The sequence below is a fragment of the Psammomys obesus genome, unplaced genomic scaffold, assembly GCF_907164565.1.
Source record: "Psammomys obesus unplaced genomic scaffold, mPsaObe1.curated_primary_1811, whole genome shotgun sequence".
In the NCBI taxonomy this organism is placed as follows: domain Eukaryota; kingdom Metazoa; phylum Chordata; class Mammalia; order Rodentia; family Muridae; genus Psammomys; species Psammomys obesus.
Genome location: NW_026592890.1, coordinates 23,816,314 through 23,843,528, shown reverse-complemented (window position 1 = coordinate 23,843,528; position 27,215 = coordinate 23,816,314). Strand labels below are relative to the sequence as shown.

General features: G+C 45.7%; 1 protein-coding gene across 1 annotated transcript in view; it reads right to left on the bottom strand.

Annotated features, from left to right (window-relative positions):
• The window catches only part of Armc2 (armadillo repeat containing 2), a 107,316-nt gene that overhangs the window by 49,802 nt on the left and 30,299 nt on the right, over nt 1–27,215 (bottom strand). The window contains exons 6-10 of the mRNA XM_055616019.1: nt 18,361–18,437; nt 14,682–14,780; nt 10,211–10,383; nt 5,364–5,466; nt 3,526–3,749 (exon numbers count right to left, since the gene is read on the bottom strand). Of these exons, the coding sequence (XP_055471994.1) occupies nt 3,526–3,749; nt 5,364–5,466; nt 10,211–10,383; nt 14,682–14,780; nt 18,361–18,437 (676 nt within the window). The remainder of the gene's footprint in view (nt 1–3,525; nt 3,750–5,363; nt 5,467–10,210; nt 10,384–14,681; nt 14,781–18,360; nt 18,438–27,215) is intronic.

Here is a 27,215-nt window from a genome sequence, read left to right as displayed (position 1 = left end):
ATCTATCTATCTATCTATCTATCTATCTATCTATCTATCTATCTATCATCTATACACACACACATATGTGTGTGTATATATATATGTCTTGTTATATAGCTCATGCTGACCTTGAATTCACGAGTCCCCTGCTTTAGTCTCTCAAACAGTGGCTGTACAGTCTGGGGATAGCTAGCCCAACCTCTTTGTTTTAGTTAAATATGAAGGACTGTACAGTTTTCGGGATTCTGCTAACGTGTGAGACAAATTCCCTTCCTCCCCAGCTCCGCAAACACACACGGTGATAGCTCGCCCAGGGCAGATGGTACGCACTGGAGGAACACGCTTGCACGTGGCCACTGTCTCTAGCTGCACAGGGGTAGGGGGTGCAGGCCGTGGTCCCCACGGAGCCTCTGTCCATGCTGTATCCTAGGCACAAAGGAAGGTGCTGGAGACAACTAAAGCAGCTGTGCTGTGGAGGGGGTGGGCACTGTGAAGCTCCACAGCGACCCCTAGAGGAAACCGACTGGAAGGGCTGACCCAGTGGGACCAAGGCTAATTAATCTGAGATAAGGAAATTAAAAACCAGGAGCAACAAAGCAGCAACACTCTGAGCTAAACGGCACAGCAGAGTTCTGATTCCTTCCTATTTGGAGGGAGGGGTAGGGGGTTGCTGATTTATTTATTTTTTGAGACAATAACCTGTTAGGTAACTCAGGCTGGCCTTGACCTTGAAATCTTCTGGCCTCAAACTCCTGAGTTCAGACATTGTTGTCCTGACAACCACACCGACCTCCTGACCTCATCTCTTGATCTGACATCTGTTTGCTCATGGAAGCACTAAATGTTCCTTTTTCTCAACGGATTTTATTCTTATGATATAAAACGATACGACATGCTTATAATAGGTTGGCAAAAGTTTCTTCCACTAGACAAGAATGCCCACACTGTGATATAAAACATTAGAAGGGGTCAGGTGCTGATGTGCTTGCCTATAATCCCAGCATGCAGGCCGCTAGAGAAAGAAAATCACAATCTTGTGTCAGGCCTGAGCTGTACAAACAACATTGTTTTAGGAAGAAGAAGCAGGCAGATCTCCGTGAGTTCAAGGCCAGCCTTATCTACAGAGTGAGTTCCAGGACAGCCAAAGCTACACAGAGAAACCCTGCCTCAAAAACAGACAAACCCCAAAACAAACAAACCAAAAAAAAAAAAAAATGAAGCAAACAAACAAAAGAGAACTCCACCCAAGTTAAAATGCTATAAATAGCTGAAGGTAAGCATGGCTGAGAATTTGAAGTTGTCTAAGTTACTGTTCTATTGCTGTGAAGAGACAAAATGACCAAGGCAACTCTTATAAGATAAATCATTTAGCTAGCTAGCGCTTGCTTACAGTTTTAGAGGGCTAGTCCACAATCATCAGGGCAGGAATGGACATGGCTGGAGAGATAGCTGAGGGCTTTACATCCTGGTCTTCAGGCCGAAGGCAGAGAGGCACACACCTAGTGTGAACTTTTCAATCCTCAAAGCCACCCCCCAGTGATACACTTTCTCCAACAAGGCCACACTTTCTAATCCTTCCCAAGCAGTCCCACCAACTGGGGACCAAGAAGTCAAATGTAGGAGCCTATGAGGGCCACCCTCATTCAAACCACCGCAGTTGTATGTCCTCACCAAATGACGAATAAGTATCAGGTAAGATTACAGAGATGATGTATGAGATTTTTACTGTCTCATTTTTAAAACCTATGAGATAGTTTAAAAAGTGCTAAATACAGTGTGAATAATATGAGCTGACGGAATGGACATGAAACCAAAAGAGAAGAGGTGACATAAAACAAATTGACTATTAAAAACAGAGATTAGAGCCAGGCATTCTTTTAATGCATGTCTTTAACCCCAGCACTTGGGAGGCAGAGGAAGACAGATCACTTTGAGTTCCAGGCCAGCTTGGTCTACATAATGAGTTCTAGGACAGCCAGGCTATATAGTGAGATCCTGTCTCAGAAGTCTGTCTGTCTATCTATCTATCTATCTATCTATCTATCTATCTATCTATCTATCTATCTATCTACCTACCTAACAGACTATAATGTTGAAGGTATGTCCAGATAGCTCAGGATGAAAATATTTCAAGTTGTTTTTTGTTCTGGGATGGGGGCAGGCTAGAATTCATGATCCTCCTGCTTCAGCCTCCCAAGTGTCCAGATTAGTGTGTGCCGCCACGCCTAGCTCAGCTGATTTTAATACTTTTCTTGTATTGATCATCATTATATGATAATAAAAGAATCTATCTTCAAAAAGAAAAAAAACCCCACAAATGATCCAAAATACTGTCAACATGAAAAGAATGTTTTGTAATCCCCCCTTCACACACACAGAACACCACAGCATGCCTGTGGGATTTTGCCTTGCCTTTGACCAAAAGAGATTTCTACAATCTTTTCAAAATGGGGGACCAAAATCTAAAATTAATAATCATCATAAGTATTTTAAGCATTTTGAAGTCGGGATGCAAATGTAATTTTTAACATGCTCTCCCGGTGGCTCAGAGCAGTCCAATCCATCCCTTTCAAATCCCATGAGCTATTACATCAAAGATGCTATTATTTGATATATAAATGCTATTAAGGGTAAAAATCTCATCTACAAAGAAACGGGAGAGCTAGAGAAGTTTTGGTGGGAGTAATTTAACCGTGACATTTAATCTGTCACAAGAGCAGTAATAAAACTCTAACACAGAGGAACATTTTTTTCTCCCTGCTCTGGCCTGATGAGTTATACCTGGTTGCTTTATTGCCTGCATTCCTGCGGTCCTGAGCTACGTCTTCGGAGCTGGTGGGAACTCCACCCAGTATCATTAACTCCCTTGTCGTTGCAGATTTGGCCTTAGCTCCTTACAAACTACCTCACAGGCTCCCCTCTAAGTGGCGTGCAGTTTCCATTCCCCACGTCCCCATCTGTGTTACTTTTTTTCTTGTGCTGATGGAAACTAGGCACTCTACCATAGACCTTCTCAGCCTTGACTTTACTGTCTATTTTAAGACTGGGCCTTTATTATTCTCCTGTCTAAACTTCCAGATTGGCTGGGATTGACAGGCCTGTCCTCCCTCCCTTTCTCCCTCCCTTCCTCCCTCTCGCCACTCCCTCCTCCCTTTTTCCTCTCTTTCTTCCTCCCTCTCTCCCTCTCTTCTTCCCTCCTCCCCTCTCTTTCTTCCTTGGTCTCAAGAAGCCCAGACTGGCCTCAAACTCATTCTGTAGCTGAGAAAGACCTTGAACTCTCCATTCTCTTGCTCCTCTCAAGTTCTGGGAGTCCAGGTACACACTGGCAAGCCTAGCTTTCAGCCCTGCTTTCTTTTCAGAACAGTGGGAGTGGCTATCTGCAGAGCAATGTGGGAGGTTCAGTTAAAGCCATGGATTAGGCTCAACTAGGCACTATCCTTGCTCTCAGAGACCCTGACTGCCTCCTAACACAGAGGCTTCTCATCTGCTACCCCCTTAAAGGGTGTTGGTAAACCTCAGGACCTTTTCCCTTGAAACACTCACCTGGACTAACAAGTGGCCTGAGTTAGGCAGGCACGCGCCCTGTTTCTTTGTGTCCTCATTCATCTGCTTTACCAACTGCACCAGTGTCTCCACTGCCCCTTTGCCGATCATCTCGGTAAGGAACCCTGGACTCCCAGAAAGGAATTTCAGAGCCCCCATGCAGTAGAGAAACGCCTCAGTGTTGCTTGGCAGGTCTTCGCCCCTCAGCACCTCCAGCAGCGGTTCTGCCAAAAAGACGCATATATATAAATGTCTGAGGAAAACAGAAACTTTGGGGTTGGCACACAATTTGCCAAAACACATTTGTCCAAAACTACAAGCAAATGTTCCTGAAGCTGCAACAAATCTTCCCCATAGGGATGGGGACGAAAGGAGGGGCTGTCCATTGGCACAGGAGAAGGAATGCCACTTTCGTGGCTCTTCCCACCCTTTAGTTTTTAGTTACAAAGATTTCAAGTTATTGTTGAGTACTAGTGACGAAAGCAGGCTAAGAACTAATTTGCAACAAATCTTCAAGAATGCATTTCTTGCTCTCCTGATGGGACATGGCTCCCGTGGGGACTTTAAAAACAAGCTCAGTTACTGAAAAAAGATCTTTTGAATATAGCATCCACCCCTTCCCAGGACAGCTGAAGAATACTTCCCTCCCTGAGCATGGGGGCAAGAATGTATTAGCTCAGCCTTCGGGAGGGCCTAAGCAGAAAAATCGCAGTGAATTTGAGCCCAGCCTGGGCTGTGCTCAGTGAGGCCCTGTCTGTAAAAACAAACAAACAATAAACAAACAGCAAGCAGGCAGAAACTCAGTGGTGCTCCTGGGCTCCCAGGACTGCCCAGAACAAACAGATAAACCCAACAACAACGGAGACCCGCTGACTGATCCTGAGGCCGTAGAGCTAAAAACAGGTTTTTGGAGAATTCCAAAGGAGTTCAGGAAGGTTAGATGGAGACACCACCTTTGGGGATGAGAATGTCAAAGGGACCCTTCCAGGCTTTGTTTTCGATCTGTGATTCTCAGTTAAGTGACCTGAAGTTAGATGTTCTTTCAGCCCTGGTTTTGTCCCTGCTTGCTGAGATCATTGTCCCCTGTTACAGAAGGGAACCGCACTGCTTTTCATGGTTGCCTCCTCTTCTGCAGGAACTGCACAAGCCCCGAAAGCTTCCTACTGTGCAGCTCCGTCTACTTCTTAATTGTTTGGGACATGTTAGGAGTCAGGCTTCGTCAGCCAGGCTGAGACTGGGGTACTGAACTGTGCCCACATCAGTGGCCTGAAACAGTTGCAACTGTCTCTTCAGTTTTGTTTTTTCACTTATTCCTATTACATCAAGAGATTAGAATTTCTGATTATGTCAAAAGCTTTTAGGTGGGTTTATTCTAACAGTAACTCTAGGCATAGGAAATAAATTTTTTTTTTTGGCTTTTTTGAGATAGGGTTTTTCTGTGTAGCCTTGGCTGTCCTGGACTTGCTTTGTAGATGAGGCTGGCCTCCAGCTCACAGAGATTCACCTGCCTCTGCCTCCCCGAGTGCTGGGATTACAGGCATGGGCCACTGGGCATGGGTGGAAATGATTTTTTTTTTTTTTTACAGTGATTTCATCAAGTCACACAACCTCACTACAGGCATCGAAAAAGCAAAACCAAAGCCCAGTGTGTGCCCCAAGACTCTAAATGCTGCTTTCGAGCAATGCAGGAAACTGAGAAGGCTAAGGAAAACAACCATCATGACTGCATTTTCCTGGGAAGTAAAATCTCACTACCCTTCGCTCTCGCTTTCCTCTAGGGACTGGGACTCTGTGCTCGGGTGCAGTGGCTGCACCCACCAGGGCTGATGGAGGCTCACCCAGGATGTTGTCGCTCTGCATCAGGGCATCGTTCTCCTCGTTCCTGCTGACTTTAAATACCAGCTTGCAGACATTAAGAAGATTCTTCCCGCTCACTTGAAGCTGCAGAGAAAGAACACACTGGCGTTTCTGGGCAGAAGGAAATAAAGGCTCTAAAACCTCTAAAACCTCCATCCTCAGAGTGCAGGAAGAGGGTTTTAAACATAGGAAACGTTACAATTTTTGTCAGTTATATTATCTAACTCAGTTGTACTGAAAACAATTCTGGCAACCTTTCAGGCTACTTTAGGGACGTTTGTCTCTCACTGGTGTTCATATATAAAACTATTAGGTATTTTTAAAAGAGTGTGCCATTGAACAGAGTAGTTGATTTAGAATACAACGGTAAAGAATGAAGGATACCAAAGTTCAGATTAAACTAACCTAGAAAAGCATGGGAAGCGATGGAAAGAAAACAAAAATGAAACATATCCCCTCCACCATTTGTATAAAAAAGAACTTAAAAAAAAAAAAACCCAATACTTTAGAGTGTGCTTATTCTTGGGGCTGTTTCTGAAATGCTTTTAAGTAATCATTGTTTGAAGCTGAAATTACTTTCTAAACCACACAACAATATCTAAGTCAGTTAAGCACGAGGCAATGAGGAAGTACGATCTCTTTTTATAAAACTAGCCCAGTGACCAGCAGAACCAAGGATTTATACTACCTGCATGTTTATTCAAAGTCGAAAAAAAAATAACAATGGAGAATAGTCTAATAAACTGTGGAACAGCAAAACTATTCAAATTAGGTAAGCACCCCCAAAAAACTTCTACTTGTCTTTCGTACGTTTTGTTTTTGCTAAGACACGGTCTCACTATGTAGATCAGGATGACCTTGAATTTATAAAGATTAACCGGCCCCTGCTTCCTGAGTGCTGGGATTAAAGCCATCAGGCCCATACTCATTTTTATATTTTATTGGTGTGTGTGTGTGTCTGTGTGTCTGTGTGTGTCCGTGTGTGTCTATGTCTGTGTATCTGTGTGTCTGTGTCTGTGTGTGTCCGTGTGTGTGTGTCTGTGTATCTGTGTGTGTCCGTGTGTGTGTGTCTGTGTATCTGTGTGTGTCTGTGTGTGTGTGTGTCTGTGTCTGTGTGTCTGTGTCTATGTGTAGAAGCCAGAAAACACCTTGCAGGACTTGGTTCCCTCTTATTATCACATATGCCCTAAGGCTCAAACTCAGGCTATTAGGTTTAAAAGGAAAAACATATCTAATTTCTGGGTCAGGCTGGAATATTGTGCCCTCAAGCAACAGTGTCTGTAGGAGTGGGGCCCTCTGAACAAATAAAGAATTCTGTGTGAAAATCTGGCATAAGGGTCATTGTTTTACTATTTAAGACGTCATCTTTCATGTACTTTGTTGGGTTTTCAGTTAATGTTTTTGAAAGATAATAGAATATACCCGAGTTATCTGTTAGGTCCACAGATTTCACTGAGCACTCAGCTGTTCATGGGATGAGCTGGTCCCTGAGGGAGACAGAAGAATGGGCACGTGTGTGGAGCTGGCAAGGCTGGTCAAGGGCACACAGTGGAGCACCGCCCTGCCATGTCTGCTCTGGGCCTGGATTCTGCTCAGGATCGCAGAACCTGGCCCTGGTGTCCTCCCTGCTCTACAGAAAGAAGATGGCCTCAGACCTGCCCACGGAGCTGTCCCCAGCCCAGCCCCACTCCTGTCAGGGCCCGTGTTTTAATAATTTGCCAGGGCAGTCACAGGAAAGAGTAGGGATCCCTTCTGCTCTCAGGAAGAAAAGGAAACGGGAAGTTAAAAGTTAGGACAGTTACTGCCATAACATGGCTTTTAAACCCCAGCAAAGCAGCTGACTGAGGCAAACAGAAAACCCTTTCCACATCTGGGCGAGGGCAGGCTGTGCTGGCCGACTCTGCTGGGAGGCCTGAGGCTGGGATCTCTGACCAGCTAGCTCACCTTCCTGCTGTGGTGGGTAACCTCTGCTCCCCACCTGACAAAACACACCCGTGAGTGAACCTATCTCCCACCTCCCCGCCGCCCACCTTCTGCTTCCAAAAGCAGCAAACACCAACAACAAAATCAAACAACAGCAGCAAAAACAAGTGTGCGAGTGTCATCAAAGCAACATTAACAGCCAGGGGTACTATGCCCAACAGTGAGACTGTCAGAGGTGCTGGCTGGCTGTGTCTCTGTCTCTTCCCTTAGAGTTCGGTGGTCCTGGGTGTTTGCTTGCCCTATTTACAGGCGTTCCCAGGGCTACAGTGAATTCCTGGAGATGTATGTTTTTCTGGTAGGGTGTTTTTCTTCATACAATAAAACTGATGCTCTTGGCCAGGCATGAGTGCACACCTTTAATCCCAGCACTCAGGAGGCAAGAGGCAGGTAAATCTCTATGAGTTTGAGGCCAGCCTGGTCTAGAGAGGGAGTTCTAGAACAGCTAGGGCTACACAGAGAAACCCTGTCTCAAAAAAAAACAAAAAACAAAAAAACAAACAAAACAAAATCCACAAACAAACAAACAAACAAAAAACCCAAATCAAGACAACAACAAAACAAAACAAGATGCTTCGGTTTTGTTTGTTTTCCAAATTAAAGAAGTTTGAAATAATTTCTGTCCTCCCACCATATCTAATCACAAATGACGTATAAGCCATTTCCTTCTGGCTGTTTCCTCTCTGCCAAGGGTGCTAGATTTTACCCTTCCACTCCTGGGGAGGATGTACTCTAAATACAGGCTGACATATTTTCACAAGATGTTTTCTGAAAGGATTAAAATTAACATGGCTGTTTGGTAGATCTCTACTGAGCCAAAGAATTCAAGAAATTGGAACAATTCACGTGCTTATTGCATATTTTTAAATAAATACTGTTAAATGATTGAACTGTAATATCAAACTGGTGAACAGGAAAAAAAAAGATAATGGTAAGAAGAAGAGATTCAGCATAGAGCTTTGGGTTCTATATGTCTTTAGTCTTTTGCTCATATTTCTTCCATGGTTCTTTATTTTTAATTTATTTGTTTTCATTTTGTGTACATTGGTGCTCTGCCTCCACACATGTCTGTGTGAGGGAGTCAGATCCCTTAGACCTGGAATGACAGACACGTGTGAGCTGCCATGTGGGTGCTGGGACTTGAACTGGGGTCCTTTGGAAGGACAGCCAGTGCTCTTAACCACTGAGCCATCTCTCCAGCCCCCGCTTCCACAGTTATCACAATGTGGTGCCTTGAGAATTTATACAGAAACTCATTCTAAAGCCTCCTCTGAACAGGGTCTCCCCTGAGATGTCACAGGAGATCCAAGAAGCCAGTTGGAGGTTGGATGTCATTGCTCTGACAATCCCTTTTGACTTGGCAGCTCTACAGTAAGAGGGCACCCGTGGGCTGGTTCAGCGCTTAAGAGCTCTGGCTACTTTTACGGAGGACCTGGGTGCCCAGGTTCAGTTCCCTACCCACATGGTGGCTCACAACCACCTGTAATGCCAGTCCCAGGGAATCTGATGCCATCTTCTGGCCTCAGTGGGCACAAGGAACGTACAAGGTGCACGCACACATATGCAGGTGAAACATGCTTACACATAAAATAAGGTGATGGTGTTTTCTAGAAGAAGAAGGCCGTCTAACCCTGCTTTGCAACTTAACCTTGCCAAGTGGGTTTTTACCTACTCAACATCCAGTTCAGAAGGCCTGAACTGTTAAACTATGTCACACACACACACACACACACACACACACACACACACACACACCGATTTGCGCAATTAGCTGAGGTAATATTTTTTACTACAAAGCATAAATAGATCTGTGGTTCATTCTTTCTTCCTCTTCTTTTTGGTTCATCATGAAACAAAAACATCTAGAATGCAGATAAAAAGGTAAAGTGGGTCCCTGGGTGCTGGCAGCCTGGCTGGGCCTCCACCAGCTGGAGAATAGAGTGGCTCTTTCAGAGGCATACTGCACTGAGTCACATACCCCGATTTCTAAAAGGAGACTAGTTTATGATGGCAGCTAAGTCAGGGTGTAGTCTCCACCTAAAATTACACAAAAATGTGCCCAGAATATTCTGCTTATGAAAGACGTCATTATCAAAATAAGATAGGAGGGACACGTTTGCTGTGCTATTAGGGCACGGGGTTGCCCTTCAGTCAGCTAGCTCTCCTGTCCTTGTACGAATGAGGGGGGTGGATGGGAACTATTACTTTTATAGAAAGGTAATGCCTTGCCCATTTCTTTTTGCTTGCTCTCTTAGAACATTCCATAATGGCCCTGCCTTATCTTTTTGGTTCCAACTGTTGATGCCCGTGACGACAAAGCTGCCATCAGGTTTTGTTTTAGGCAGAGCTGCCACAGGCTTTCATTTGGCATGGGCCTCTTCTCCTAACACTCCGCAGAAGTTTTCGATGGCCACCGAGGGGCGGTCCTGTGACCGTGTGCAGCTGGCTTCCTCTCTCGCACTGGCTCACAAAGCACCTGGCCGCTGTCTTGATTTCTTAGGCTGTAAGACAGAGTCAGGCAGAAGCCACAGCGCTTTCCCAAACTACACTTAGTCTAGTCTGAGCAACCGGGTTGGCTATGTTTGCTGCTGTCACTCATTCGTCCCTTTCTTGACTTTCTGTTTTTCTCTCTTACTTTTAAAATAAACTCTATGTCGAGGTAACCCGTCTGTGTTTGGCCTTGTTCCTCAGGAAATACCTTCCAGTCCAGAGCTGGGATACAAGCTGATTGCCTTAGTTTTTCCAAGATTCTAACAGACACATCACATTTTTTTTTCATCTCTTTGCAATATGTACAAACAAACCACTTGACCAGATGGAGGGCAGGACAGAGGAAAGGCAAACTTACCGCTAGGATAAGCTTTGCAAGTTTCAGGCTGAGCGGGTCTGAGCCGGTGTCCACTAGCTTATACAGGGCGTTCAGCAGGGAGCCTCTCCTCTTGAACTTCTTCCCGAGCATGTGCCCTTCCTCCAGCGTGCGATGGAGCTGCGTGCACGCCACACACTTGGAGTCGATGTCTTCTGTCGGAGCAAAGAGAACATCCACCACTTACTCATAGGGCTGGGTTTTCGGATGCGCCAAACATAAGCAGTGTAAGGGAAAGCTCCAAATTCCCAGACACCATTTTCCTCTCTCACATCACTTCCATCTACTTGACTGTTTTCACCTCTTTCATCTGTCTCCTAGGTTATGTCATTTGCGTTTCTGCCTCCAATTCTTAAAAAAAAAAAAAAAAAAAAAAAAAGGTTGCAACATTCCAAAAGGAATGAATGTTACCTTGCAGTGCTATTTTGGTTTCACGTGTGAATAGGTGTGGTGTGCCATGTACAGACAGATGTTTTCACTGAGTGGGGGATAGTGACTGCCGCGTCTGCATGGTAGAGCAAGAATGCTATGTGGATCTACAACTCACAACTTACTTCAAGCAAGCCCACCTTCTCCTCTGTCTGTCGATAAAAACAATAATAGCCTGTTTTGTTTTGTGGGGGGGTTGTTTGTTGGCTTGTTTTTGTTTTTCAAGACAGGGTTTCTCTGTGTAGCCCTGGCTGTCCTGGAACTCACTTTGAAGACTAGGCTGGTTTCGAACTCAGAGAGACCCGCCTGCCTCTGCCTCCCAAGTGCTGGGGTCAAAGGCCGGCCCTGCCGCCTGACTATGCTCCTTTCAAAATGACTGTCATCTGGGGGAAATAGACATAGTAACATCCACCATTACTATTGGAGGGAAGACTTTTCAAAAGATGTTAGTTAGGAAAGAGGGAGACTAGAACATTTAATTTATAGCCGTGATCCAGGGGAAGGCGATTTTGGAGAGCAGCTTAACAGCCTGGCAGGAGCACAAGGGGAGACAAAAGGATTCATGGTATGCTGGGAAGTATTGCCTCTGATAGACCCACCACAAAATTTGCGAGTGGGAAGCCAATCTTTAAATACCCTAATGCCAGCTTGGCTGCTGACACGGAGGACGTGTGCGCCAGCAAAAGGCAGTGACTCAGGCCATTTTTAGGTCTTTTCAACAATAACATCTAAGAAAAAAAGTTTAACTCTCAATAGCAAAATACACCCCAAAGCCTCTCAGATCTGCTCTTAAATAAATGAACTGATGGGAAATGACCTAGACCAACCTAAGATCAAGAAAGAAGCCTGTTGCTGCGGTGCTTTGTTCTCTGACTGGCACGCTTTGGGGGTGGGGCTTCTCAGCTGAGTGTTCTCAGCTGCTCAGGTTCTGCTGCTTGCAAACGAACCAGAAAGGAAGGCTTAAAGTTTCAACTACTGCTCAGGTGAGCCCTCTGTGTCAGTCAATTGGCTACAATAGTTACAAATGCCACTTGGAGTACTGCACTCCGGAGTTGGGGCAGGAGGATGGCGAGTTCAAGGTAAGCCTTGGTTACATATGGAGACCCAAGAAGCCAAAGCAAGACCAGACAGAAAGGTGCATGGCCTCAAAAGACATCATAAGAGCTGAAATCAGTTAAGTGTTTCAAGAGAAATCTAGAGAAACACAGTTGCCAAGTAACTTTCCCTGACAAGTCATGCTTACCCCCAAAGGGAAACCCAGCAGCTACACAGAGCAGGAGCCTGGCAGACACCACCTGACCCAAATGATCAGAATTCCCATTTCCAGTAAAGGGTAGGTCAGCAGGTGGGCCTCCTGCCACGAGAGGGCGGCATGGGTGCGCAGAGATTCCTGCCTCAGAGGCCCAATCTGGGTTTCAGTATGAGGGAAAGCCAATGTGTGAGTGTTCTGTGCAAAAAATGGCCTGGTTTTTTTTGTTTTTGTTTTTGCTTTTGTTTTTGTTTTTCACTTGTATCAGGATCGTGAAAGGGCTGTGGCAGATGATTGCAATTTGTGGCCCAGGGGCTTTTTTTTTTTTTTTTTTTTCCTAGAAAGGGACAATAAGCAAAAATAATCATAGGGACAAGCAGCAAAATGCAGACAAGATTTGTCCAGTGTTGTATGATAACTTCCAGATATGGAAAAGAACATTGTTGCTTCTAAAACTAATAAACAGAAAATCATGGACTAAAGTAGCTAAGAATATAGATTTTGGATTTGTTTTTTTTATTATTTTGTTTCATTTTGAGACAGAGTCCCATTATGTAGTGGAAGCTGGCCTTGAAAAGTGTTAGCAACGTGTTCTCAAAAAGTTCTAGAGAGAGAGAAAAAAAAAGCAATGTGGGAGGGGGCAGAGAAAGAGGGACACACAGAGAAGAAAAATTCAGTGTGGTAGAACATTAGTGCCAGAGAATCCAGGAGAAGAGCAACCGGGACTTTTAAAAACTATTCTATTAACTATTTTAACTTATCTGTTAACTACTTAACAGATCAACGGAACTACAAAGTGTCAGGAAACTGGACTTAATGCTACTTGCTCTTTTTATATTTGCCTAGCGACAGAGATGTGCTATTTCTGGGTTTTGCTTGCTGGTTCTGTTTTTGACACAGCCTCTGGCGGTGGAACCTGGGCTGGCCTTGAACTCACAGCTTCCCAAGGGTGAGGGTTTCAGGCCTGGCGACATCCCACTGTTTACTGATCTGAGAAGGGAGAGTCACCTATATCTCACACCCCAGACTCCTCAGTGCTGTACCGAGTTTGCCCTATTGATGTCTGGCGGGCAGAATGCTGGGCATCCACTCGTGACCCTGCCGTTGGGAGATCTGCCTTCCAGACAGGCCTCCTGCCTCAATGATTCCCATGTGGTTTCTAACCCTTGCCCAGAGCCACTGTTCTCACTCAGCTTGCATTCATTCCCTGAAGGAATGGCCCCATGTCCACTGGACAAGCTAATAGGAGGAAGTAGTGACTCCGTGGGGAAGTGTTTTCACGTTCGGAGGTGACGTGGTTTCTTCCTTCTCTGGGTACAGAGTTCACGTGGAGCACCGGGCACCTGTTGTTAGCACTGAGGCCAGAAAGCCTGCCTGGAGGCTTTCTGGAGGATCCTGGAGGATCTGCCCCATGGAGAGGACATGGAGAGCCTAGCCACAGCACAGCACTGCAGAAACAATAGCTGCACTCTGGGCAGAGTGCAGGAAATCTTATGAAAGAAGGGGAGATAGAAAGACCTGGAGGGGACAGGAACTCCACAAGGAGAGAAACAGAACCAAAAAATCTGGGCCCAGGGGTCTTTCCTGAGACTGATACTCCAACCAAGGACCATGCATGGAGACAACTTAGAACCCCACAGATGTAGCCCATGGCAGTTCAGTGTCCAAGTGGGCTCCCTAGTAAGGGGAGCAGGGACTGTCTCTGACATGAACTCAGTGGCTGGCTCTTTGATCACTTCCTCCTGAGGGGGGAGCAGCCTTACCAGGCCACAGAGGAAGATAATGCAGCCAGACCTGATGAGACCTGATAGGCTAGGGTCAGATGGAAGGGGAGGAGGACTCCCTCTGAGTGGACTAGGGGAGGGGCACGGGAGGAGATGAGGGAGGGAGGAAGGGCGGGATTGAGAAGGAACGAGGGAGAGGCCTACAGCTGGGATACAAAGTGAATACATTGTAATGAATAAAAATAAATTAAAAAAACAAAACAAAACAGAAAAACCAGCAAGCACTAGCCACTCAGGAAACAGGTGTTCTGCACCATACAGCCGCAGGCTGTGAGGAAGCATGTACTCTGCATCTAGTGGAGCATCTTCTGGTGTCTGCCATGTTGCTCATGGGTCCCACAGTAGTCATTCAACCAGTCCTAGCGAGGGCCCACTGTGCACATGGCACTCAGCATGAGTCTTGCTCTGTGGCTCTGACCAAGGGTCCAGAGCGGTCTAGTTCACCTTCCCAGATGGAATTCTAGGGGGAAAAATTGGGTAACATCCTCTCAGTGGCTCCTCATCCCCTCACAGGAACGCCTCATTGTGGCCCTTAGGAGCAATAGACAGGACCCATGCCAGGCCACTTTCTTGAGCAACCAACCTTAAGAGGAGCAAGAATCACCAAAACTATGGCCATAGCTCTCACTGACCAGGCCATGTGGCTCACTCAGTTCAAGAGATCTGTATTCCTTGACCTTCTAGGATGTGCACAGTCTCCCTGAGGAGGCTGAACCAGCATTTGCTCAAGTAGAGAAGGTGTGCTATCATGCACTAGTGGGCTCTTTTACAAGCTGGCTCTCTTGGTACATTCCAATCATAATTTTACTCATTAATAACGGTTTACATAATACTTACCATACACATTTACAGGGTGAGTAAAAACATGACATTATTTGTTTTCCAACACATCCAAAGAAATGATGGTCAAAGTACACTGAAAATATCAGGGCAGCGGGGAGCAGACAAATAAACGGAAAGTTTTTATTGTAAACAAGAGCTGTTGTTTTACCCTTTTCTAATTCATGCAAAATCGGTACAATCCGTGTTTTCCAAAAGACTTCATCTATGTCTATTTCTGTCTCCTGTTCCTGTAAGGTCTCTCTTGAGGCTGCAAAGAAACCCGGAGAAGGAAAAAGCAGTGTGAGAAAGGATGGATAACAGGGCACACTCAAGAGCCTTTCCTAGGCGTCGCTAAGATTAATAAACCACAGAATCAAATCTCACTTTACTCTGGGTCCCACCTTTAACGAGAAACATGGCTCTTTTTATCAGAACTGCAAACAAAACTCAGTTGAGCTATTTCAAAGCAACAGGACTTCCAACTGGGGTTAGAGCAGTTCACAGAGCAGAATGCTTCGAAAAGTTGCTGGCCATAGGAAGGCAAACTGATTTCTTTTTTTACTTAAAACTTTCACCTCTGTAACATGCAATAGACATACAATACATACATACGACTCTATTATTGATATATAGAGTGACCTTTACTCTATCCAGCTTAGAACTTTTCTAAGCCCGTTTTCCTCATCAGCAAAATAGGGGAAGATTTGCTTGTAGGATTATGAAAGCTAAATGCCACAAGGGAAGCAAAGCTCTGCCAGGGGGCACACATCTGGGTCTCCCTCAGCCTCGCTCCTCTAATGTCTGCCTCCTGAGTCCCTCGGCTGGCACCACAAGAAATGTACATGAAATGCAGGAAGTAGTAGGAGCAATGAGAAGATTCTATGCACACGATCGTCTTTCTTTTTCCTTATTGATTTTTACAACTCTTGATTTGTTGTGTCCTCTGAACTGTAGCACCTACCTGCCTGTACACATACCCACACACAGATACACACATTTACACATAATTAAGAAGTCTGTCCGGATAAAATGAGGAGAACTCCGTGTATAGCCCACAATGGCCTGTGTTTAAAAATTAACTGGAATTCAGCGACATCTGAAATTAATCTTCCAGTCACCAAATAAGGAACTCTTCCCCCACACAGTGCTGATGTTCCTTAAGAGAAGCAGGGAAGCCAGGCAATTATCACCTGCCTCCCAACGCCCAGGACCCTCCACTGCCTTTTGGGAATGTCTCTTCCCTGTTGCAAGGCTAGGCCTGTTTTTCATCTTTAGGCAAGCACCAAAAGCAAACTGGAAATTCTTGACAACCCAACTGGGCTTAAATGGCAAAGATACAATGTAGTCGCAACAGTAAGACTTTGGTGAAACTAGGCAGCCCATAAGCAAGACTTCAACATAAACCAAAAACTGAACTGGCTTTAACACAGACGTAGTCCACTGGAGTGCGGACTCAGGGCTCCCTTTTCTAACCTGTGGGGCAGGATTCAGAAGTGCCCAGGCTGCATAAAGGAGGCAGTGTTCAGGACAGGTCTTTTCCCAGCAGTACGTAGGCTACAGCAGGACACACGGACATTCACACTAGCAGCACAAACACTACGGCTCTGGTCAGATCTGCCACTAACTGTGTTTGAGAGATATTTCAACTTTTGGAACGTTGAGGTTTTCAGAAAATCAGATAAAAGACTGTAGACTATCATCTCAGCCTTTTGGCTTTTTTTTTTTTTTTTTTTTTTTTTTTAAGTAACTGAACTAGATAAAACACGCATATGATTCTGAAAGTAAATGTAAATATTCAAGCAGTATAAAAATACAGCTGCTCATATACCTAGGTAACTAATCTACTTACGGGTGCAAAGGATAAAAACAAAATCAGCATTTATGAAGGCAAATAAAAGGCCGGAAGTTGATAAGTCAATAATTGTCAATTTTCTTGATATGAAAACAAATGTACTAGAAAGCTGGCTGGAGATGGCGTGGTGGGTAAACTATGGGCTGCTGCAAGCATGAGGACCTGGCTTCAGATCCCCAGCACTCATGTAGGAAGCCAGGTGTGACGCTGTACACCTGTAATCCCAGGACAGGGGTGCAGAAACAGGCAGATGCTGGGAACTTGCTGCTCAGCTCAGTGTAACCAAAATGGTGAGCTGCAGGTCCAGCAAGAGACCATGCCTCAAAAAATAAGGTGAAGCGTGACAGAGAAAGACAACTGACGTCACCTGCTGGATGTAAAAAACCAAAAATGACTAGAGCTTTGGGCTTTAGATCCGAATGGTCTTCAGAAAACAAAAACAAAACCAGCCAACCAAAAGCAAAACAGAAAACCCTATACAGGGCACTGTGTGCTCTTCAACATGAAGCTGTTACCGGCTAGTCCTCAGGAAGAGTGAGATCAGTCAACATATTCCCCCCAGGAAGAGACAATCGGCAGCATGAGTCAGAGACCACAAAAGTGTAGCCACCTTCTAAGACACTTGTGAAACTGTTCAGACTCATTCTGAGAAGCTAAACACTGTGGGATAAAGATTTCTCCTCAGTCTTCTCCCAGGGATCCCCGATTACCACACACACACACTTTGCCTCAGTCTTGTAGGGGGACTTAAAAATTTAAAAAGCACTTTCTCCTAGTGTAATAATACTTCTAGGTTCACAGTGTGCTAAATATAAAAATTATGATTCAACGGGAAATTGGGTAAGTCGGGCAAGGAGTACTGCCTGTTTTTGAAGACTTTGCTGTCTCAGTGGTTGAAGCTGTTAACCGCAGCTTTGAGTTTTGGACCCAACAGCTTGACACAATGTTAGGATTGGCTGAAGCCTTTAGCATGCAAACATAACCCCCCTGGCAACAATACTGTCTCCGGAATGAGAAGGGCTTAGATTCGGCTGACTTCTAGACACACTCCCTGTGACCGTGAAAGACCCCTTTCTGAGGAGAGCTAGTTTGAAGACACTATTTTTCAGGCAGTGCTGGTTTGATGTCATTTATCATCCTTTTCATTTTTGTTGAGACAAGGTCTTACTGTGTAGCTCAAGCTAGGCTGAAATTCAGACTCCTCCTGTCTCTGCTTCTAAAATGTTCGGCTTTATCTATTCATATTCATGGAGCCTGACATAAACTTTGTGTGAAGTAAATATATATATATGAAGACTATAACAAACACCTGTTCAACCCTGAGTAGTTTGGTCCAACGCCAACATTGTGCCACGTTTTTATCCTTTTCTTTATTTTAAAAACATAAAGCCTTGCAGGGTTCAAGCCTTCTTCTTGCCTACCCTGTCCATATCCTTCTCACTTGGGTGTCGCCAGCCTTCAAAATGGGGGTGACAGCATGCTCGTCTCTCCAGCTGTGACACCGGGATCCCTATAACTCCAGTTTCTGCAACTTGGCGTGCCACCTGCTGCCTGGACTTCAGTGTTACAAATGCTCACTGCCATATTTTGTACCATTTCTAGCCCTTGGCCTGTAACACCGTATATCTCCTCAGGCAGAATAAAACTCCTAAAGAGCTTTCAGAATATAATTTTACAGTTTCATTGGGCAATGCTTTCAAACTTAAGCCAAGAATTACACTGATATCAAGTCTGGCCTTCCTCCACATACTTTTCCCTCTACAATTTCCCTGAGATTCTGTCTATGTTGAAGGCATCAGACATGAGTATTGGTTAAGACTGCAGTGAAAAAATGAAAATGTAGAAAATACACAGTTTCCATGGCCTGAAGTTGTTAAAAGGATGCAGTGTGGCACTTTAGACACTGCTGGAATCAACCCCTGACTTCTTCCTAACATTGCCACCCTGGCTTAATAACACAAAGATGCCGGGGATGAGGGCCAAAGAGCACACTCACCTGTTCTGGCTTCCTGCCTGCTCAGGTCTGAGCTGCTAGGACATGAGGAGGTCCTGGCACACCACTTCCCCTGGTCCCTAGGAGGAAGCGGAAAGAATGAAACACAAAGGTATTTTCACTTTTATAAGCTGCAATTTGTTCGGGTCAGGCTTCGAAAGAAACCACAGAGAATAGTTTAAGAGACAGGCTTGGTGTTCAGTTGTCTGCTTTAATGTGCCTTTGCCTTCTAACTAAGATTTATCTGTGAGAACGTAAGTCTACCAGCTTAACAGTATGAAATATAACACTAGAAAGAACCAAAAAGGTAAATTCAAAGTTGACTTGGGAGGGGAAAAAAAAAAAAAAAGGTTAATGATACCGACCACAAGAGGTCGCCGTTACAACAAGAAACAGGAAAGCCAGCCTCATGTGCCCAAGGTCACAGGGCAGGGTCAGTTCTGGAATGCAGAGCTTGTGAATTTCAACCCACTGTTCTTTCCACTGCAGCACGGTATGTGCCATTTCCATTTAAAAACTTAATTCAATTAATAGTCTCTAAAATTGTTCTTAGAAATATTTTAGATGTTAAAAAAAAAAAAAGCAGGCAGTATATTTAGGCAGCGTCCCGCCCCCCCATGAGAAGCGGAAGGGTGGGGCTGGCTAGCCCGGGAGGTGCCTGACTCTGCAGCACTGTGGCCTGGCTGCTGCTCTTCTCAACTACAGCTGACTTGAAGGCATTGACTTTAAATATCTGTATAAAATCCCAGTGTCAAAAAGCACTGATAGGTTGACGAAGGCAAGTCTGACACAATTTCTTTTGGGTGATCCCATATGCTTGCAATAATAATATAACAATAAGAATATAAATAATAAATTGTTATAATTTTTTTTTTTTTTTCCAGACAGGGTTGTCCTAGCACTCGCTTTGTGGACCAGGCTGGCCTCGAACTCAGAAATCTGCCTGCCTCTGGCTCCTGAGTGCTGGCATCAAAGGCGTGCTCCATCACCTGGGAAACTGATTTGCTTGCCTGTATCCGTCTGTGGCCACGGTTCCTGTGAGCACCTGTGCTGGCTTCTTGGGGAGCGAGCTCACCAGCGAGGCTCAGCTCCATACTTGGCCCCCCAACCCCATGCCTTTACTAGTGGACTTTAGCCTCTTTAACTAGCTTTTGGGATTTTTTTTTCCCCCTGTCATCATGTTTTTGTGTTTAAAGTCTGGGTGCTTCGTTTTGTAATAAAATAGGGAATCTTGATGGGGTTCAAGTTAAAAAAAAAAAAAAAAGTCAGTGGTGCACGCCTGTAATCCTGGCACTCAGGGAGGCAGAGGCAGGTGGATTGCTGTGAGTTCAAGAGGCCAGCCTGGTCTACAAAGTGAGTTCAGGAAAGCCAAGGCTACACAGAGAAACCCTGATCCTCCCTTCCCCCAAAAAAGCTCCAGTTCTCTGAAAAACAGTTTTTGTAGCAAGATGCTCCTAGCCATTAAAATAAAGACTATGGAGATGGGCCTCCTCAAAGACAGAAATAAAGGACTCAGCCCCATGGAAAGATTTTTGAAGCAAGATTTCAAGAGTTAAAAAAAAGACTTCAAGAGTGACATGAGAGCCAGTGGCAGTGGCATAAGCCATTGATCCCAGCACTCGGGAGGCAGAGGCAGGGGGATCTCTGAATTCAAGGCCAGTGTAGTCTATGGAGTGTGTTCCAGGACACAGAGAAACCCCGTCTTGAAAAAAAATTTTTTTTTACATGAGATCCTATCTCACAAAACCAACCCTACAGCCGCCCATCCCACCCCGGCAGAGGATTCACAAACCCTCATCCACACATCTAGCCAATCCTAATGAAACTCAAGGGGACACACACACACACACACACACACACACACACGCACACACGCACACGGCAGGAGGGAGGGAGGGGAGCAATGGGAGCGGAAAGAGGACAGGAGGGGGCAAGGGAGGTGAGATGCCAAAAACGCATGAGCTACAGGTGTGACGATCCACAGAACCCATCATCATCTGTAATGAACGTGCACACAAAAGCAGGGCTGGGGGGACGGCCCAGAGGGGAAAGGCGCTTGCCCTGCAAGCCTGACGGCCTAGGTTTGATTCCCAGAACCCACATGAAGGCGGAAGGAGGGGACCAACTCCAGAAAGCTGTCCCCTGACCGCCACAGGGGTTCTGTGGCCATGTACACACCCACCATAATAGGTAAAGTCTTAAAATTAAAAGAAAAAAAAAAAAAAAAAAAAGACCTCCATCGGGTAGATAGCCAAGGAAGTTCATGTCTAGACATAACCTGAAATTTTAAAGTCAAGAGTTTCACACGTATGATGTGTGTATCTGTATGTATGCATATATACATGTGTGTATGTCCCCTGAACAAACACTGAAATCTGTCACAACAGTTTTCGGCTCACAGGGACCCCACCCCCCCCCACCCACACACACACACATCCGCCTAGTACCTGTCCACTCTCCCCGAGTCATGGCCAGGGGTGAGGCTGGCTCCGTGACAGCTCATCTGCGCAGCCTCACTTTGGAAAAGAGTGAGGCCGGCGGTCAGCAGGAGCAAAGGCTGGGCGCGGCTGCTCCCCCCTGCTCGGGGCTTAGGGCTCGCCGCCGCCGGAGGAGGTCATCACCGTGGGGTGGACACTGAGTGTGGGGATGCGCCACATCCCAGGTCGACACGGTCTTGTGACCTTGGGAACCCTGGCTTGATTTCCCCCTCCTAAATCTAAGGCAATGCCTTGGCCTAGGATGCCAGCCGGCACCCTGAGGGGCCTTAGCGGGCCGGCAGCACTTTAATTTCTCTTTTGAGTCCATAAGCACCTAGAGAGGCAATCTGACACAGGCACAGAAGGTGTTTTTTCTGGTGAAGGTCAGCATCTACCTGAATGGGAAAATCCAAACGACCTAGGGAGAGGCTGAGGAAGGAGGACGGCTGAGACCACAGGGGCCCCTTGGAGGACTAGAGACTGAACTAGCAACCGACAGTGCAGGTCACCGAAAGCGAGTGGCCTGAGTGAAGAAAAAAAAGGGGGGGTGGTCACAAGAGCCTGATCCCTCCAGCTCAGACTCAGGGAGCAGGTCCTGGCTCAGCCCCCCAGGAGCGATGGGTACCGAGAAGAGAAGATGGGGGCTGCACACGTTGGCTGGCTCAGGGGGTGGGCTCGGGTGGGCTGTGTTCACTGTCTCGCGGGGAGGAAGCGAGGTGGGAGGGGAAATCTTTCCTTCGCTGAGGAGGAAGAGGAACAGATGGCCCTGTGCGCCCCGCACAACTTGCACTGCCGACCGAGACCGCGTGAAACACATCTTTCTCTTCCCCGGAGGAGAAGATGCCGCCCTAGTCTCCTCGCGCCGCCTCCTGCGGCTTACAACCCCCTGGCGGCTGTGCGGGTGTAAGTTTTTAACTACAAGCAGGTTTCCTCATCGGTACGGAAGATGAGTCACGGTGCTCCCAGCACGGTGTTCCCACTGTGAGGCTGCTGGAAAGACAGAATGATCTGGAACAAAAAGCTCATCTGCCCATGCGCACTCTGCAGCCCTGAGCCCTCCGCGCGTCGTGTTTTCACACCTCTGCTGGCCCGTTTGTCTACAGCCAGCCTGTTTGCATCCCTTTGAAAAGACCCCCAGCTCTGCGCTCACACCGCGGCCAGAGGAAGAGGAGACGGTTTAAATGATGCCACAACAGCAGGGGGCCACAAGCCACGATTAGCCGATTCGCTTTTCTCACGTGGGCAGCTAGGGCACATGTCCCCATGCCCCAGACCTTTGCACGTTATTAAATTCCAGCAGCGCGCTGGCAGCCATTTCCTGCCCATCGGATAGATGTATTTGGGTCCCATTTCAGTCATCAAGAGGAACCATTCTTCCCAGCTTCCTGCTCCATATTATTAAACTGCATTATTAAATTTTTCACAATGATTGGGGTTTTCTTTGATGTGTCCAAATTTAAAAAAAAATCCTGGAAATTATCATTTGGCTCTTCTGTAAAATTCTTTTCAGAGGCAGAAAAAACCACCATGCCGCAAGTTAGGGCATCAGTCTACAAACAGAAACCTAGTTCTAAGGGCTTACACGGCGGTGGCATTTACTGTTGGGAGTGTGGGCTTTCGGTACGGCGTGATCAGGGGCTGTCATTTCTGCCGTGCTCTTAGCTGTGCCCTGGCTGTAGGCCAAAGTCCTAGCAAAAAGCAAATTTCCGTTTAAGCAGGGCCTCTCCTCCGCGGCTCTCGGGTTTCAGGACATGGCAGCCTCCTGTCCTGGCCTTTGCCAAGCGTCTTGCATTTCACTTGAAATACTAGAACCAACTGTAGCGGGCAAGGCTATGCAAGGGCGGGTGGCATCCCCGAGGCCCATCCACGGATGCAGCGGCCATCAATCATCCTGGTCACACCTACTCCTGGACCATAAATTCCCCAAGGAAATAAAATAATAGCTCTTTAAAATATCATAAAAATATAGATTTTGCTATAATTCAAGACAGTTCTTCTAGTTATTAGGATGACAGCTATTCAATTAAGTAAGGATCAGCGAATGTTTTCTTAAAGGGCCAGCCCGTACTTTGTCTTACAATTAGGGGACCAAGTGACAGAGTCAAGGCTGTTACATAGATGTTTCCAAAACTATTTAAAATGCAGTGTTTAAAAATATCTAAGCCATTTTTTAGCATGAAGACTGTATAAATAAAAACAAGTTAGAGCATACAGACAAACAGATTTGGCTCCTTGGCTATAACTTGTTGATCATTTCTTTAAGGCGATAAATGGTAATAAAATATTATTGGAAATAATAATAATTAGTCTTGGAATTTAAAAAAAATCCAATGATATTTTAAGGAAAAGTTGCATCTACAGAAAGAGAAAAGGAAATTTTAAAGAATGATAATAATTATAACAAAAAATACATGTGCAAAATTTGAACAGAAGTTTGCTTTGTCTTAAGAATAAGATATTTCATTCTTTAAAAATGGCTCCAAGATGTGCTGACCAAAATCCGTCTATAATTTGTCACTGACTCACAGACAGTACACAAACGCACAAGTCCAGCTGGGCTCCAACGAACCTCATCCTCAAAGGCAAGAAATGGATTTTCATTTAGCCCTTGATCTGCTTTGCCGTCCTGACACTTTTGACAGTAATTTTGGAGTATGGCCATCAGGAGGTGCTGGTACTTTCCTTTTCTTACTCAAACTCAGTGTGTGTGTGTGTGTGTGTGTGTGTTGGGGGGGGGGGTCTGGGCCTGGGGTTCTGTGCTTCGACGTTTACCCAGGGCCACACCTGAGCAGCACGACCTGATGACCCTGAGGCACACACCTCAAAGCCTGGCTTTTCACACCGCACCACTTAACAAGGGGAAATGTCAGAGCACTGTAGCTGTGTAAGCATTCTGGCCCATGTTTTCCATATGGAAAAAATTTCAGCGCTTTACCCTCCTTTTTAAAAAGAACAATGACTTCATTGTGCGTGTGTATGTGTGTGTGTGTGTGTGTGTAACATTATTTTGAAAAAGCCAGGTAATAATCGAAAGCACACACAAAAAAATCTTCCCAGATCCCACAGCCCACAAATAAACATCATTATTATGTGGTAAATATGGTTCCAGCATCCGAAAATGCATGCGTGCGCATACACACACACACACACACACACACACACACACACACACACGAAAGAATGGAAGGGTGACCGGGAAGATGGGCAGGTGAGTGGATACAATCAGTCCATATATGCTATTGTAATGAAAAAATCTAAGTTTGCTCGAATTAACAGAGAAAACAGAAACTGAGGTGGAACTGTAGGAACTGCAGAGCTCCAGGTGAAATGACTCTTCCCAAGAGATGTTAATTTCTAAAAGATCTCAATAAAAAATAATGAAGGACATTAGGATGCTCAAACCATCACTGTGAAATTCTCAGCCTCAGATTCGTATTCACGCTTCCTCCCACATACGGGTTTTGTTTGTTTGTTTTGTTTTGTGTTTTTGGAGTTTTCAAGACAGGGTTTTCCTGTGTAGCCGTGGCTAATCCAGAACTCGCTCTGTAGACCGGGCTGGCCTCAAACTCAGGAATCTGCCTGCCTCTGCCTCCCAAGTGCTGGAGTTAAAGACGTGTGCTATCACCACCTTGACCGCACTGTCAAGGTTTCTGCTCTGTAGCAATCATGTTAAGGTTTGTTCAGTCTTAATAATGAAAGCAGTCAGTACTCACCATGAATGCTTTACCAGAGCTTTTTCAATTTAACATTTTGAATTCTCATTCATCATTCTGTTATCTAAGAATTTTCAAGAAAGGAAATGAATAATATTTCCCTAAGTTCATTAATATCTGAACGTGTCCATCTGCTGCCTTTCCAGGGAAGGACCCATGACTGAAGATATAATTCTTGGTCTCTCTCCTTATGCTGAGATGGTAATAGATCCCACACCCCTCTCTTCTGCCACGGAATGGTGCTTGGCTAAAGCAGGAGACCAATCTCCCTCTCTCCTCTCATGTGGCTTGCTCGCTTGGCCTGAGTGGCCACAAGATGCTGTCACATCATCCCACCAAGAACCTCAGAGTGCATCTAGTGCGAGCATGGCTGCAAATGTCTTGTCAATTTTTCGATGCCAGCTTTTGTCGGGACACCAAGTGTCCATTTGAGCCTCACGTTTAAGTCTCTACTGCAGAAAGTTGTCATTTAGTATGTCTTGATTTGACTTTTCTTTTGTTCATTTACTCTGATTTTCCGTGGGTTGTTGCACACTCTGAGAAAACAGGAGTGCCTGGTACTCCGCTCCACGTAAGACCTTGCTAGGAAGGAACCTGCAGGAGAGGGAGATTCTCTTCAAAAACACAGGCTTCTTCCTTCTGTCTCCCTCTCAGTCTCCCTACTCATCCTCCTAGCTGTACCCTTTCCTGACTCTTTCTGTGTGATTTCTTCTGGCCTGGCCCCTACAGCTCACACTTGCAGCTTCTTTTGTTCTGATTTTTAAGTCTCTCTGTGGCTTTCTTTTCTCCATCCATGCATTTCTCTTGCGTTTCCTTTTTGAGTACTATAGTTTATTTTGATCTTGTGGGCTTATGATTTCCAACTGGAATTTCTGCAAGCCAAAGTGCTCCAGCTCCCCCTCCCCTGCCCACAAAGACAAAATGATTGAGCCATCTGGACCTCTCGCGAGATGATGAAGAATGCTTGAGACTCTTAATGCCTTTCTTTAGTGATACATTTTCTTCCTCTGTCTTTGCTGTGTTCGCGGAGCTAAGCTTGAGTCCCAGGAGAGTTCCTATCCTTTTGCTATTTGTCTTTACTTGTGAAGCTGAAGCAGTTGAACAGTTGGTTGACTTAGGGAGGTCTGTTCCATTGGTGTGTGTAGAGCAGCCACTGACACACACACACACACACACACACACACACACACACACAACACCCTCTTTCATGATAGACAGCATCCTGCAGTTCTCATTCACACAGAAAACAGAAACTGAGGTGGAACTGTAGGAACTGCAGAGCTCCAGGTGAAATGACTCTTCCCAAGAGATGTTAATTTCTAAAAGATCTCAATAAAAAATAATGAAGGACGTTAGGATGCTCAAACCATCACTGTGAAATTCTCAGCGTCAGATTCGTATTCACGCTTCCTCCCACATATGGGTTTCACTGAACCTCTTTCTCCTCCATCCCTCCCAGGCCCTCTCTCCTGCATGTCACCCTCCTGCCCCTCCCACCCTCCAGTCATTTCATGATCTGTATCTTGAATGGAGTCTCCCATGGGTGCATTCTGACTTCTCTCTGGGGCCCGCCCACACCCTTAGATCTCATCTCTCCTATTGCAGGCCACTTAGTGAAGAAAGAGACTCACTCCTAATGAAACTTTCTCAGAGTCTGAGGTGTGCCTCAACCCTCAATCTAGGGTTTTCATCTAGATTTCATAGAGTCTGGGAAGTTAATTAGACTTTTGGACTGTGATGTTCCAGGTAAAATCCTAATCTGAGGTATATAAACTGCCCCTATCCCAGACCCAAGAAAAGAAGGAAGAGAAAGGAGGAAAGAGGAATCCTTTGGCTGTCAGCTGTCAGGAAGAGGTGGACCCGGAAGCCTAATGACCATCATTGAATCTGACTGCTGTCTCCATCCTTGGCTCTGACTGCTTGTGTAGGGCTTCCTTCTCCATGGGGTCATCTTAAGCTTGAGAGCCTGGAGAGAGGCCACCCTCCTCAAAAGCCTTGGCACAACCCAGAGAGGCCCGGCAGCCTGGCTGACTTACAGAGACTGTGCTTATTTCTTCATCAGCCTCTAGAGCTGGACACTGGAGGACTCTGCTAGCAGGCCCCGGGAGGTCAGGCCAGAGAGGAATTGCCTACATTCACCCCAACAAAGCCCGGGCATTTATCACATGCAAAGCAAGCAAGCTTGGCCCCCATGGCAAAGCTGAAGTCCATGGTTCAGGGTTGGAGCCATTTTTTTTTTCTTATTTCATTGACATTGATTTTAAATCTTTGCTGCTTTTGCTTTTGTTGTTGTTGCATGCTTTTGCTTTTTTAACCAGGAGTCTCTCCTTCCTTCTTTCCTTCCTTCCTTCCTTCCTTCCTTCCTTCCTTCCTTCCTTCCTTCCTTCCTTCCTTCCATCTTTCCTTCCTCCTCCTCCCTTTCACTAGTTTTTGAAGTAGGGTTTTATATAGCAAAACCTCCAACTTGACCCACAAGGGAGACTGGCCTTCATCCTGACCCTCCTGCGTCTACCTCCCTAAGGTCAGTTTGTGTTACCACCTAGGCTCTTAGTTTTTATTCCAGCCATGCTGAGGGCCCTGGACATCTTATGGGCACAGCTTTCAAGCCTTGGTGACCTGTAGTGGAGGCTCCAAGGAGAAGTGAGAATAGGATCCGTCACCTCCATCT